Source organism: Dromiciops gliroides, chromosome 4, assembly GCF_019393635.1.
Source record: "Dromiciops gliroides isolate mDroGli1 chromosome 4, mDroGli1.pri, whole genome shotgun sequence".
Taxonomy (NCBI): domain Eukaryota; kingdom Metazoa; phylum Chordata; class Mammalia; order Microbiotheria; family Microbiotheriidae; genus Dromiciops; species Dromiciops gliroides.
Window position 1 is genome coordinate 53,657,072 of NC_057864.1, and position 14,108 is coordinate 53,671,179.

A 14,108-nucleotide genomic window follows, 5' to 3' on the forward strand; every position below is an offset into this window, starting at 1 on the left:
TTACCTTAGAGAATTTACCACAAGGGCTTAAATAGGATGTTTTCAACTTAATTCTTTTTACACTGGTCTTTTCTGTTTGACATCTGTTGTCCCATAAATCAAAGGGAGGCACTTTGCCTTCATTTATAGGTGTATTCTTCTGGCACTTTAGAAAAGAAGGGCAGTTATGGTAAATATAAAGAAATAATTTCCTCACACTAACAGTAGTTTGGTTTCTTTAACACCAGGTTTACTGATTTTTAAAAAACATTTCTCCTTTTTGATATTATTGGGACAGGGAAAACTGAGATTCTTTATTGCTTTATGCTTTTAAAAATCACATTAATATAACCGAAACTATATTTTTCTCTTTGAGTTTTTGAATTGCATCTGCCCTTATTTGCATTTCCAAACTTCCTGGAGTGTGTCATTTATTTCAGTATTATCTTGGAAATACTCCTCCTAGGATTCTCTGACATATACTTAATACTCCATGGTAAGGGTAATTATCAGTCTAGATTGAATATTTTTCTCCTCTTTTAATGTGTGTCCATCACATGAAATGGCTCACTCATCATAATTTAAATTTCTAGAACAGAGTATGTGTATGTATATATGTATGTATGCATGTGTGTATGAGTGTGTGTGTGTGTGTGTGTGTGTGTGTATATATATGACACACACAGATACATGTGTGTATATATAATATGTATATAAAAACAAGTGGGCCATTCCCATAGATAACCCTTGTGCCCATCAAGGTAGAGCGTTATTTATGTGCAAAGTCAGTGGAAATATTAAGAGAATATTTCTAATTCCATTTCAGAATTTTTATCAAAATATCTGCAGTTGAGCATTCCACTAGATGTTACTTCTGCTCTTTCATTCCTATAGAAGGTCTTGCAGTGACTTAGCATACATTTCAAATCATAAAGTGTATGCTGAGGTTAGTTGGAAGAATTTGGGTGCCCTAAGAGTTTTAGAAATGTATCTTGATTCAGTTTCATAGGAGAGTCTCAGTACTGGGTTGACTGAGGAATGTTCTGAGTATTCTCTGCTTGGGGGTTGGGTGGGGTGGGGCAGCTAATAGGAACTATCTAGGGAGAAAGAGAAGGAGACCAGAGATGTCTAGCAGTGCCCAAACTCAGCTGTAGGTGAATGCAGGGGCAGTCTTCAGGTTGTCTAGTTCATAGTCATGATTTTTGGACATTTCTTCTGCCTTAACAGGTACATTATGACCAGTGGCAGGACAATGGAATCTACAAAGGAATTCTTCTCAAAGCACAAGTACTTTGGTTTACAGAAAGAGAACGTAATATTTTTTCAGCAAGGAATGCTACCTGCAATGCAGTTTGATGGGAAAATTATTCTGGAAGACAAGGGCAAAGTTTCCATGGCTCCAGGTCTGTGTCAATCACTATCTGATGTAATTAGAGGGACTAATGATCTGAATAATTAAACTTCAAACTAAGTGAGCCTTAATTAATCTCTAAGGTAAAAATGAATCAGGTTCTGGTAATACTTTCTTAAATAAAGATGACCATTAGAAATGATCTTCAAAGGAGTGATTTCTTTAAAAATCCAGAAATAAATTGCCTAGTAAAATGAAGATGTTTGCATAGTCACCCAATAGTTTTGCAATTTGTTTTAGAGACTCTCATTCTCAAAAACTCACAATTAGCTAATCTTTCTATCACTCCTTTATTATCATTGGAGTCATTGTTATTGAAATATCTCTCAGGGGCAGCTAGGTGGTACAGTGGATAAAATACCGACCCTGGATTCAGGAGGACTTGAGTTCAAATCCTGCCTCAGACATTTGGCACTTACTAGCTGTGTGACCCTGGGCTTCTTTGTGATTTTATCAAATATTAAGTGATTTATGGATGTGAGAAATCATATATGAAGTTATGGATGTTATAGAACTGGGAGTGGGAGAATGAATCCTCTTAAGACATTTCTGTTCTTGCTTGGGAGAGATTACTTAACCCCTGGACTCTCCACTTCCCCTCTACTTCCCACTGGTACCATGCACAGACCTATGACCTCAAACCTTTACTATTTCCAGATGTCTCTTAGGACAAGCCCAGATTAGAGAGTCTGCAAATGTCTGTGAAGGTTCTTTTTGAGACTCAGGCCGGGTCCTGGGCTCTCTGGAAGACAGCAGGGAATAGATTTCAGCAATGTATTGGGAAAAAAAATTCCCAAGGATTAAAGTTGTTTCAGAAGTGGAATGGGTTATCTTATGAGATAAGTTCCTATTCATTGAGGTGTTCAAACACAAGCTGGATGGTCACTTCCTGGGGATGCTCTAGAAGAAAATTATGCTAAATTGGCCTAGATTGTCTCCTATGGTTCTTTCTAACTAGCATGAACCTTGTAGGTATATTATAGTAGTTCACACACACAAAAGTAATGAAGATGGTTCACAGTAATTCTTAGGGGAAAATAATAGGGAAGAGATCTGGAAGAATACTTCAGGTCACCATTGCATAGAATATGAGTAATAAAATAAGGCTAACTTCAATTTTTAACACATGTTGGTAAAAAGGATCTCTTAAGTATCATCAAGATTTGCTGGAATGGAACTGATGACCAGAATATGGAAATCTGAAATATACCTTGTTCAAAATAATATAATATTTACATAATAGAAGGAGTGAATCAGCTCAGATTGTTAAGCATGTATATTATACCCATTTGGAAACTTAATCAGAAGTTGGAAGCCTGGTTAGATAGAGATCATTTAAGAGAGGAAAAAAAAGTGATTATTATGGGAGGATCAGTAGAAGATATGTATATTACTTTCCTGAGACAGATAATAAGACTACCACAGAGGATGGAAATAGAGTGATTGGCTGTTCAGAAATCTGATGAAAGTCTTATTCTGTGGAAAGCTTAGATTTAATTCTTCACTTGTCATACAGATGTTTTTTCTTCAAAGGTTGCAAAAACAACTTGGCCTGCTTTCCTGGGCTTCATGATGACCAGGAAGTAATAGTACAGTGATCTTTGGGGTCAGAATAACCACATTGTCTTAGAGTTTGTAGTAGGGAAGGAAGAGAATATTGGGCCTCAGCTTATGGTTCAGACTTTTAGAAAATAGATTTCATAAAGATGAGAAGAAAGCTTGGAATGATGACATGAGCAGAGATTCTGGAAGGGGGAGAGGCCCATGGAGCCTGAAAAGCATGGCCTAATGAAATTCTGATGCCATAGACAGAAATTATTTTAATGTTAATCAGTGTAAATTCCAGAGAGTTTAAGTAATTGCTCATTGTCAAGCAGGTCATAGATAATTTAGCTGGGATTGGAACCCACAGTGTCTTATTCCAAATGTAGGGTCTTTTTCACTCTAGTGTGTTGCCTATTCCAGAAGCAGATCACAGAATGGATTGAAGTATGATGATCACTTTTCATATTAAGAAAATTCTCTCTATTTACTTATACAAAAATTCACATGTATTATATGATGTTGAATAAAATGTAGCCCACAAGAAGGAGAAAAAAAAGAAATTATTTTAATGAAACCTCTTAAGGAAAACATTATGTCTGGCAGAAGAAGGGTCCTGGGCCCACTTGGGCACCATGAAAGGAACATAGCAGCCAGTGGAATTGGTTACCTTTCAATTAGATTGGGAGTTCCCTGTCCCCAAAAATATTCGAATGAGACCACTCACCAACTGTAAGAGAGGTTGTGAGGGGGATGATTTTATTGGGTGATACCTGAGATCTGTGGTCCTCGTTTTGTCTAAGATCTCCTCTGGGCCGAGAAGGTTCAGTTTGGTGCTTGCAGTCTTAGGGGATTCTCTCAGATAATCTCATTAGAGTTTTTAATAGGATGCCCTAGTCACAACCTTTCAGTGCTCCAAGAAGCTCCCTGAGAATAGAGGGTGTAGAGAAGGTGCCAGCTTGTGTTAGGAGACGGAGTTTCTTTCTCTGGAAATTCCCCGTATTAACTCTATCACAGGTTAGTCTCTTTCCCTAGAAGTGCTTACAAAAATGCATCCGTTTAGCCAAACTTACTCACAGGTTGGAGCACAGGAGAGAGCCTGTGTGTGGGTAGCTAACACCTGTGTGTTTGTCCCAGCATGCCCCCTGGCTGTCACCCAGGTGCTACCTTTGGTACCTTTTTTTCCCCCCGCTTCTTTTCACCCCAGAGCATTACATGCCTTGAGTTTCTAACTCTGAGTTGTCAGGGTGGTAGGGGAGGCTTTTGGTTCTGCCAGTGCACTTGGGCAAAGAAAGGAAGTTCTGGGTGTTAGATTCCTCTGTCTTAGACTTCAGGACAGCAGACCAAAGGAGTGTAAGATCACAGAGCTATAGTAGGAAGGGACCTTAGACACCATCCAGTCCAACAACTTCATTTTAAGGGGGGGGGGTAGTGAGAGTTAAGTGACTTGCCCAGGGTCACACAGTGTCAAGTGTCTGAGTTCAGATTTGAACCCAGGTCCTCCTGAATCCAGGCCCAGCGCTTTATCCACTGCATTACCTAGCTTCCCCCCCCCAACAACTTCATTTTACAGATGAGGAAACTGAGGCCCAGAGAGGTTGAGTGATTTGGCCAGAGTCACATAACTAGTAAGAGTCAGAGGCAGAATTTGAACCCAGATCTTCCTTACTCCAAGTCCTGCCTTCTGTTCACTGTGCTGACTGCCTTTCATATGTAAAGCTGTCTCTCATGGTGCGTTGGGAGAACTCCATGTGGTCAGCTGGCATTGATCAAGCACTTTGTATGGTCTAGGGACTGTGTTAAGTGCTCCTCTAACCTCACAAAGTTAAACTGCACCTGAATGTCTGCATGCTTACAGACACAAGATGTGTGTATATGCACTTATATACCTCCCCTTCTTGGTGAAAAGTATTTTGATGCCCTTTTGTGATAATTTGGTGTTTGGCCTCATGCTTCATAACATTTAGTGGTTGTGAGAGAGATTTTAGAGCTAGAAGGAACTTTAGAGATGAATTAAAATAGGCAGTTTTTGGAGACCCACTTGTCACGCCTTTCCCGCCTCCTCCCCCCACTCCATGATACTGTTATTCTTCCATTAATTCCAGTTTGTTTCACCAGTTTGTTTTTTTTCACCTCTTTTTCTTTGAAACCAAAATGCTATCCTACTCTTATATATTTCAAAGGGGCTTAACTGCAAAGCATGGCAAAGAAATAATTGGTGGAAGATGGTGTGATTTCAAAACCTGTTTCAGACTTAGCTGTGTGACCCTGCCTCAGTTCACTATAGGCATATTATTATTGTTGTTATTGTTATTATTATTATTATCATATAACAGTAGGAAACAGTTACAGTGTTGCAAATATTTTATTTTCTTCTCATTTAAGATGCTGGCTATTATATATTTTCAGTTAATGTAAATGTTGCATTATTTGTATCACAAGGTAACAAAACCTGGAGAAAGACTTTCAGAGCTTTGAGTAAATCATCTTTAGAGCTCCTAAGGGAGAACATGAAATAGGAATCACACTGGATCAGAAGGCATGAACAGGTTGAAATTTGGAAAGATGGAGAATTTCCTCATTGATGTACTCAGATCCATAGGAGAATTCAAAGTATACACACACATGACACTTGTCAGAAAGAGCTCATAGAACAGGATATCATATCATTTAGGCTCTTTTCTTGCTTCTGCTAAACTGATGGTCTAGTACCTCCTTGCCTTTCTTTTTTTTTCTTTTTCCCATAAAAGTATTTTATTATTTTCCAGTTACGTGTAGAGATAGTTGTGTTGCAAATATTTAAATAAAATCCAATCTTTCATGAATACCCCTCATCAAGATGTCCCATCCAGAAATCATTCCACAATAAACTCCAGTTTACCAAGGCAAAAATCCATTGTAATCAACTTCAGCTTTTCTCATATGGTGCAAAGGAACAGTTCATTGTTGGCAGGAGCCAGCATTGGAGCTGCCCCAGGGCAGTCCTGCTCCTGAGGCTAGTCTGCTGATGCTCTTCCCATTGCTGCATGCACATAAAAGTAGTTTCAATGGAACTAATTTCCCCTGTAACGTTAGTTCATTTAATTTTGTGTTTTCATGGAGCTGTTTAATGATATTGCATAGAGTAAATAGCTCTGACTGCAGTTAGCCTTTCTAATTCCTAGCTTTCTTTTCCTTTGAATCAGAGGATCATAGATAGAGAGTTGGAAAAAACCTCAGAGGCCATCTAATGTAACCCCTCATTAGGAGAACTGAAGCCCTTGGGAACTTTCCCAAGGTCACACAGCAACAAGAAATAGCATTTGAATTCAGGTCTCAGACCACAGAGCAGTTGTTCTTTCCACTGGAATATTCTGCATTCGCCTATTAGCTAATGGTTCATTTCTTATTGCAGAGTTAACATGGCTCTCAGTCCCAAAGCATTAAATTCATCTTGGTAACACTTGGTAAAGTTTTTGGTTAAAAAACAAAACAAAACAAAAACCAAAACTATTTAAAACAACCACCACCACAACAACCAAAAACCACAACATCACCACCAACAACCACCACCACCACCACCAACAACCACCACCACCACAACCACAGCCACAACCACCACCACTACCACCACCACAACAACCAACCACCACCACCACCACCACCACCACCACCACCACCACCACCACCACCACCACCACCACCACTACCACCACCACAACAACCAACAACCACCACCACCACCACCACCACCACCACCACTACCACCACCACAACAACCAACCACCACCACCACCACAACCAACCACAACACCAACAACCACAGCCACAACCACCACCACCACCACCACCACCACCACTACCACCACCACAACAACCACCAACCATCACCACCACCACCAAGCAACAAAACACAACACAGCTTTGTTAGAACTTTAGATGTCATAGTTTTCTTAGAATCTCCTTTCCTAATCTTTAGGCCCAGTTCCTCTTCCTTCAGCTTCCCCAATAAGCTCTTGGTCTTAGGTTCAGATTGTCTGCCTGAAAGTCATCCCTGTCTCCTCTCAGACTTTGACCTGGGGAAATAATAGTCTTGCCCCTTGCCCCTTGCCCCTCTAGAGTAGGGTTTCTTAAACTTTTTCCACTCTCGACCCCTTTTCACTTGAGAAATTTTTATGCAACCCCAGGTATGTAGGTATTAAAATAGGTGTACATAACCTTTTACTGTTGCCAAATTTTTTGTGACCCCACATTTGGTTAAACAACCCCATGTGGGGTCATGACCCACAGTTTAATAAGCCAGGTTCTAGAGAGTGAATAACCGATCTTGTTGCCCATCCCAAGAATCCAGGTGTGTATAAACTCTGAGAGCAGGAGCAGTTTCATTTTTGATCTTCATAGCCAGGGTTATGTGCTTATAGTAGAAATTACATAAATGTCGGAGGAGTTAGATCCTTCCCTTTGGGTTTCAGGCTGTCTTTCCCAACTGAAATGTACCTCAGCTATGGGTTTCCCCCAGGTCTTGGTGTTTTGTCCTCTGCAAGCTCCCTCTTTCTTAAGTCTCTTTTCCTAGCTTATACTTAATGGGCCTTACCCTTCAGAATATTGACCATTCTGTCCTAGGGTTCCTTTCTTTTGAGGGCCTTCTGGCTGTCCTAATACATGAAGCCTAAGTTAGCATGATTCCCCTTCAGCCGTAGTCTTCCTATCCTGCCACCGTTTATCTGCTCTGAGCTTTTTTCTCTCCAGGTTTACTTTGTTCGGGATCTTCATGTTTAGACTATTGCTAGCACTGTACTAACTGACAATGGTCCTACCCAGTTAACACTGGGTAATTTTGTTTGGCCCTTTTCTCACTCTTACCCCGGATCCACCTCTAAGATGGAGTAGCTTTCTGGACTATGAATTTCACAGGAACTACACAGATACGTGCTTTGGACACAGAACATTTTGGTATGAACGTATTTCTTCCTCACTCCCAATCAGAGTAGGATTACATTGCAGCATACAGAGACTATCCCTTTAATCCCCCCACCTCGTTTCTCCCATCTTTCTACCCAAGGGTTAAGTGACTGGCAAAAGTGACTACTAGTTAGTAGCTGAGCCAAAATTAAGAATCCAGGTGTCCAGATTCCCCCTTCAGGACAAATTCCACTGTACTACGCTCATTTCCTGGTCACTAGGAAGCCAGGTTCGTTTTGGGTATTCTGATGATAGATATCTAGGATAAATGGTGGATGTTGCCTTTGAATACTTCTGTTTTCTCTGAGACAGTAATAATAATGATAATGATTGATGATATTTGATAGAGCACTTTAAGGCTGGCAAAGCATTTTACATACCTTATCTTTATAACAACCCTGTGAGGTGGCTGCTGTCATCATGCTCTCTTCACAGAGGAGGAAGTGGACTAGTAAGTGACCTGCCCATAATTAACCAGGTAGGAGGTTGTTGAGGTGGTGTTTGCACCCAGGGCCACCTAATTCCAAGGATCACACTCTTGTCTACAGCCCCATGTTGCCTTTTCATGGAGCCTGAGCATCTGGAGGAATTCACTATCTCTAGGGAGCCCTCTATGTCACCCAGTTCCATTTGGACTGTACCGGGCACCCTCCATGACAGTGGAGAATTCTTTAGTGAGCATCTACCACCCAGTTTTATGCTTTACTTAATATCGTCACAGACTTGGAACCAGGAGGGCCCGAGTTCAAGTCCCATCTTAGAGGCTAGTGTGACCATGGGCAATTCATAGGATGTAATGTGTATGTGTGAGAGACCTTATTGGAAGCCTTTAAGGCTGCATTTTCACTCTCCTGACTCAGGATTAAAAAAAAAAAATCAGCAAATCACACACGTACTGTACCACTCTTAGTTACATGACTGTGAAGATATGTTCTGTTGGAGAGAATAACTCACAAAATCCTGCCTACTCCCTTCTCCTGTTCACATCCAAGAAACCCTGAACATGTGTATATTGAGCATTCCATAAAGACTTCAGAGCTGTACTCTGCGCTTAAAAATTCCCAACAGTCTCTGGTTTGTATCAAAAGGCAGCATGATGTAGTGGGAAAAACACTGAGCTTGGAGTTGGGGGCCTGAGTTGTCATCCTTCCCCAGACACTTATTAACTATGTTTCCTTGATTGAGTCATTTAACCACTAAAAGCCTTAGCTTCCTCCTCTGGAAAAGGGGGAAAATAATGTTTGAACCATCTGCTTCTCTGGGTCATCAGGAGGAGAGTGTTTTGCATACCTTTAAGTTTGATATAAATGTGAGTTTGTGCTGTTAGAATGTTTTCCTCCATTTTCTTCAGATAATTTGAGGAAGTCTCTTGGTATGCTTTGAGAAAAGCACATTGATATGCTTATGTGTCACTGCCCCCCCAAAAAGGGGATGAAAATGGAATGTTAGGGGGTGATTAGTTGGAGGCAGACAGGCCTAAATCTATTTTCTTTTGTGGGGAGGCTAGGTTTCGAAGATTCTCAATGGTGTGGTCATTATTTAGGTGTGATGGGTGCTCTTTTTTTTTTTTTTTTTTTTTTTTAGTGAGGCAATTGGGGTTAAGTGACTTGCCCAGGGTCGCACAGCTAGTAAGTGTTATGTGTCTGAGGCCGGATTTGAACTCAGGTACTCCTGACTCCAGGGCCGGTGCTCTATCCACTGCACCACCTAGCTGCCCCAATGGGTGCTCCTTATTAAAGGTCACCTGCAGCTTTGTAGGGAGGAAAAAAATGTGGCAATTACACTTGAAATGCCTTCGGTGGGGGAGAAACCCTTAAGAAATGTCACTTTACATCCATTTCCATTCTTTTGGGAAAAAGTGCTATAGCTCGATTCATTGGCAAGTGATTTTGAATGACACCCTCAAATATTCATATTTTTTGAGGCTGGAGAAACATGTCTTTGGGGCTATAACTTCATAAGTGGCTCATTTCAGGGAAATATTAATGGAACCTGAAACCATATGAGATAGTTTACTTTTTTAAAGAATGTGGTATTTTACAAGTTTATTCAATAAGAAACGCTTGAGAGAACTGAGTAAGAAAAGGGGTAGAAAACCAAAGTTAATTAGATGATGTCCTAGCTACTTTGGCTAAACATTGTTTAAAAGCATATGATTATCTAGCATTTGACTCCTTTCTTCTTAGAACGTTTGATTTACTAACTTTACAGTGTGAAACTTTGACTTTTAGAAGTCCTCATATCAGGGGCTGCTAGGGGGCGCAGTGGATAAAGCACCGGCCCTGGATTCAGGAGGACCTGAGTTCAAATCTGGCCTCAGACACTTGATACTTACTAGCTGTATGACTCTGGGCAAGTCACCTAACCTTCTTTGCCCCACAAAAAATAAAATGAAAGAAGTCCTCATATCAACTTAGAAACATATACAATTTTGGGGGTAATATTTTACAGGCTTTGGTTCATTAATGAACTGTTTTACTTCTCAGATGGGAATGGTGGTCTTTACCGAGCACTTGCAGCCCATGGCATTGTGGAAGACATGGAGAAACGGGGCATTTGGGGAATCCACGTGTACTGTGTTGATAACATCTTGGTGAAGGTGGCAGACCCACGTTTCATTGGATTCTGCATTCAGAAGGGAGCAGATTGTGGAGCAAAGGTAACGTCTTTCCTGGATTAGCTACAGGAGGTGTTGATTTTTCCCCCCATGGTCGATAGTGTCATGCTAGCAATCATCTTAGGTTTTTTTTTTGTTTTGTTTTGTTTTTGTGAGGCAATGGGGGTTAAGTGACTTGCCCAGGGTCACACAGCTAGTAAGTGTCAAGTGTCTGAGGCAGGATTTGAACTCAGGTCCTCCTGACTCCAGGGCCAGTGCCTTATCCACTGTGCCACCTAGCTGCCCCCCCATCTTGGGTTTTAGCTTTGTCAAATCTAGATGGCTTCATGAAGATCCTTGGTCATTATCTCCAGGGATCATAGGACTTAGAGTGGAAGGAGACCAAGAAGATTGTCTAGTCCCTTCCCTTCTTTACAGCTGAGGAATCGGCTCTAGAGAGGAGGGAGCCCGTGGTCACACAAGACAAGAGGGTCGGCATTGGAATCTCTAGGACATCTCACTCCTCACCCAGAACCCTTTCCACTGTAGTATTCAAAAGACTTATCACTCCTATTCTTCACCAGCCAGCGTTTCACTTTGGAATGACTATTACACAGGTGGCCTGGTCTGCTTAGGTGTCTCCTTCAGATATTTTTTAGGAAGATGTCAACGATGAAGAGTGGAAGATTTTGTAAGCCTTTCTGATGGAAGAACAGGAGCCGTCAATGTAGCTATGAAAAGGCTTGGTCTAATCTTCCCACTTAAGAGCTTTACCTGAACTGCCTTTCCTCCATTTGTTTGAAATATTCTTCATTTGCTTCCTGAAGTGGTTTGAGGTAATGATAATAGCTGACATTTACAGAGCACTTTAAGATTCATGAAGCACTACCCTCACCACCAGGGCAAGTATTATTATTATTATTTTTATTCCTGGTTTACGGGGACAGTGACCTGCCCATGGTTATATTGCGAGTAAGTAGTAGAGTTGGTCTTTTGATGCCAAGGCTGATGACTTTTTTTTAAAGTGAGGCAATTGGGGTCAAGTGACTTGCCCAGGGTCACACAGCTAGTAAGTGTTAAGTGTCTGAGACTGGATTTGAACTCAAGTACTCCTGACTCCAGGGCCAGTGCTCTATCCACTGCTCCACCTAGCTGCCCCTGGGTTAGTTTTGCTCACAGTAGGAATGAATAGTCTTATGGACTTTTTTTGATTGTCTCTGCTGCCGAGAACAAAATGGATTTGAATAACTTTCCATGTTAGAAGGGAGCCTTGGTTTAAAGAATAATCAGACCTATACTCTGTTGCAGTAGTGGGTCTGCCCATTTGATTAGCCTTCTAACCCCATTGCCTATAACAAGGTTACTCACAGTGAAGAATAAGAATAGAGACTCCAAGTAGTGAGGAGAGAATACTTAGAAATTTGCTGCAGCTTAGCATTAAAATCCTACTCTTGTGGCTCATTGCAGCACCCTGCCATTGGGTTCTCAAAGGCTATACCAGCAGAGTATAAATGCCAGTGCGGCCTACCTAGCTGGAAGGGCCTTGAGTATGGGCCTGGCCACGGACTCTGCCTGTTGTCTTAAACCAGTCTAGACCAGTTCCCAGGGTGGCTGTAAGGCAATTTCTTTATTTTGGACACAGCAACCCTCAAGTATCATCTAAGTTTGAAGCACAGTGACAAAATTATGATTCCTTGAAGTGTTGAAATAACAGGCCACACAAATAGAAGCTAGGGGTCTCTGGAGAGACAGAGTTCCTAGGACTAATAAGACTTCCTTTTTTGTCTTTCTGAAATCTGTTCCTTGTAGCTCTGAAATGGATTGGTTTTACTTGTCATCCCTATTTATATGGAAGCGTCTAAGATCCACTAATGGAAACATAATGTAGTTCTCACTCTTCTCCACTTGGTGCCACTCTTCTGCTCACTAGCTGTATATTACTTTAGCATCATACATAGCATACTGGATTTTTCAAGCTAGAAGGGATCTTTGGAATAGGATCATACAGTTTAGAGTTAGAAGGACTTTAGTCTACTTGCTTACCTTTCGCTTCACAGAGCCAGTATTCTACACCTACAGTTCCTTATCTTTCTCCACTCTTTTCTAGAGCTAAACTTGGTCATTATAAATAGAGAACATTAGCCTTTTTTTTTTTTTTTTGGCCCCCAAACAGTATTATTGTCATCATCCAGCATGTTGTTTTCCTGCTTACAGAGCACTTTTACTTTCACTGTCTTACTATCTGCTTGGCACGAAGTTGGCACATGATAAATGTTTTTCATTTGCTCATTCGATTGTGACGACAGTCTTGTGCACTAGGTGGGATAGAAATTATTATTCCCAAGCTATGGGTGATGAAACAGGCTCATCCTCCTTCTGGTCCAGGTTTGGTCTCTCTTCCTCTGGCCTCTCTTGCCTCCCTTCCATCTGGATCCAAAGTGTCGTAGAGCCCTGACAGTGTCGCTCCCCTGCTTAGCACACTCCCATGGGGCTTCACAGCCTCACAGATACGCCTTCCTCACCGCAGGCCAGCCTTGCCACCTTTCCAGGCTGCTGGCTGTGCATGCTCCTTCACGTACTCTCCCCATGTGCCAGACAAACTGGCTGCCTTGCTCTTCACCACACACCCCCTCCTCCTCCCATCTCTGTGCCTCTGGTCAGGCCCTTCCTCCTGCTCACTTCTCCCTCTTGCAATCTCTAGCTTCTTTCAAAGCTTAGTGCAGCATGAAGAGTTCATGAAGACCTCCCTCAGTTACCCTTCCAAATGACTTTGTCTCCATTTTGTGCCTACATCTCTGTGTAAACATTTTCCCCCAAAGAATGTAAGCCTCCCGAGGACAGGTATTATTTCTTCCCCCTACCCCTGCCTATATCCCTAGTGCCTAGCATTTAGTAGGTACTTACTAAGTATTTGTTATTGATTGACCTAGGCTACATATAAATGATGGGACTTTGATTCAAACCTGGGTCTCCAGACCCCCCCAGTACAGAGCTCTTTTGGCCTTTTATTTTGGGTGGGGCAATAGGGTTAAGTGACTTGCCCAGGGTCACACAGCTAGTAAGTGTCAAGTGTCTGAGGTCAGATTTGAACTCAGGTCCTCCTGAATCCAGGGCCGGTGCTTTTATCCACTATGCCACCTAGCTGCCCCCTTTCTGCTTTCTTTTTTTTTTTTTTTAAATCACACTGAACTATCTGGCAGAGCAGCCAGGCAGTGGAATCGACTTTCCTGGGATGATGAGCTCCTTACCACCAGAAGTGTTTAGGCAGGGGCTAGATGGCTGCCTCTCTGGAACATTGTGGAAAGGAATTTTGCATGAAGGAGTATGTTCGACTCGGTGACTTTAAGGTGCCTCTAATGCTTGGATGCCACAAAATCAAGGAGTGATAGTTTTGGGGGATTTTTAGAAATGATAATAATAGAAGGTAATCAAATAGATGTGAAATACTCAATTTTCTGATTATTTTGTATCAATGTGTTGGCTTTTTAGTTACCTCTATTTTTTATTACAAAGACATTGTAAAAATAAATGAAAACTTTTTCAAAGGGCTCTGGAATAGAAATATTCAGTCAGCCAACTCATTTTTGAACACCTGCTGTGAACATGTAAGGTACTAAAAGAAAACTATAAAAATAAGTA

The 14,108-nt window shown here is 41.4% G+C and overlaps 1 protein-coding gene across 4 annotated transcripts in view; it reads left to right on the plus strand.

Moving 5' to 3' along the window:
* Positions 1-14,108, plus strand: part of UAP1 (UDP-N-acetylglucosamine pyrophosphorylase 1) — a 51,555-nt gene that overhangs the window by 22,577 nt on the left and 14,870 nt on the right. For all 4 annotated transcript variants that reach the window (XM_043962814.1, XM_043962818.1, XM_043962817.1 and 1 more), the window contains exons 4-5: positions 1,207-1,382; positions 10,360-10,532. In XM_043962814.1, the coding sequence (XP_043818749.1) occupies positions 1,207-1,382; positions 10,360-10,532 (349 nt within the window). The remainder of the gene's footprint in view (positions 1-1,206; positions 1,383-10,359; positions 10,533-14,108) is intronic.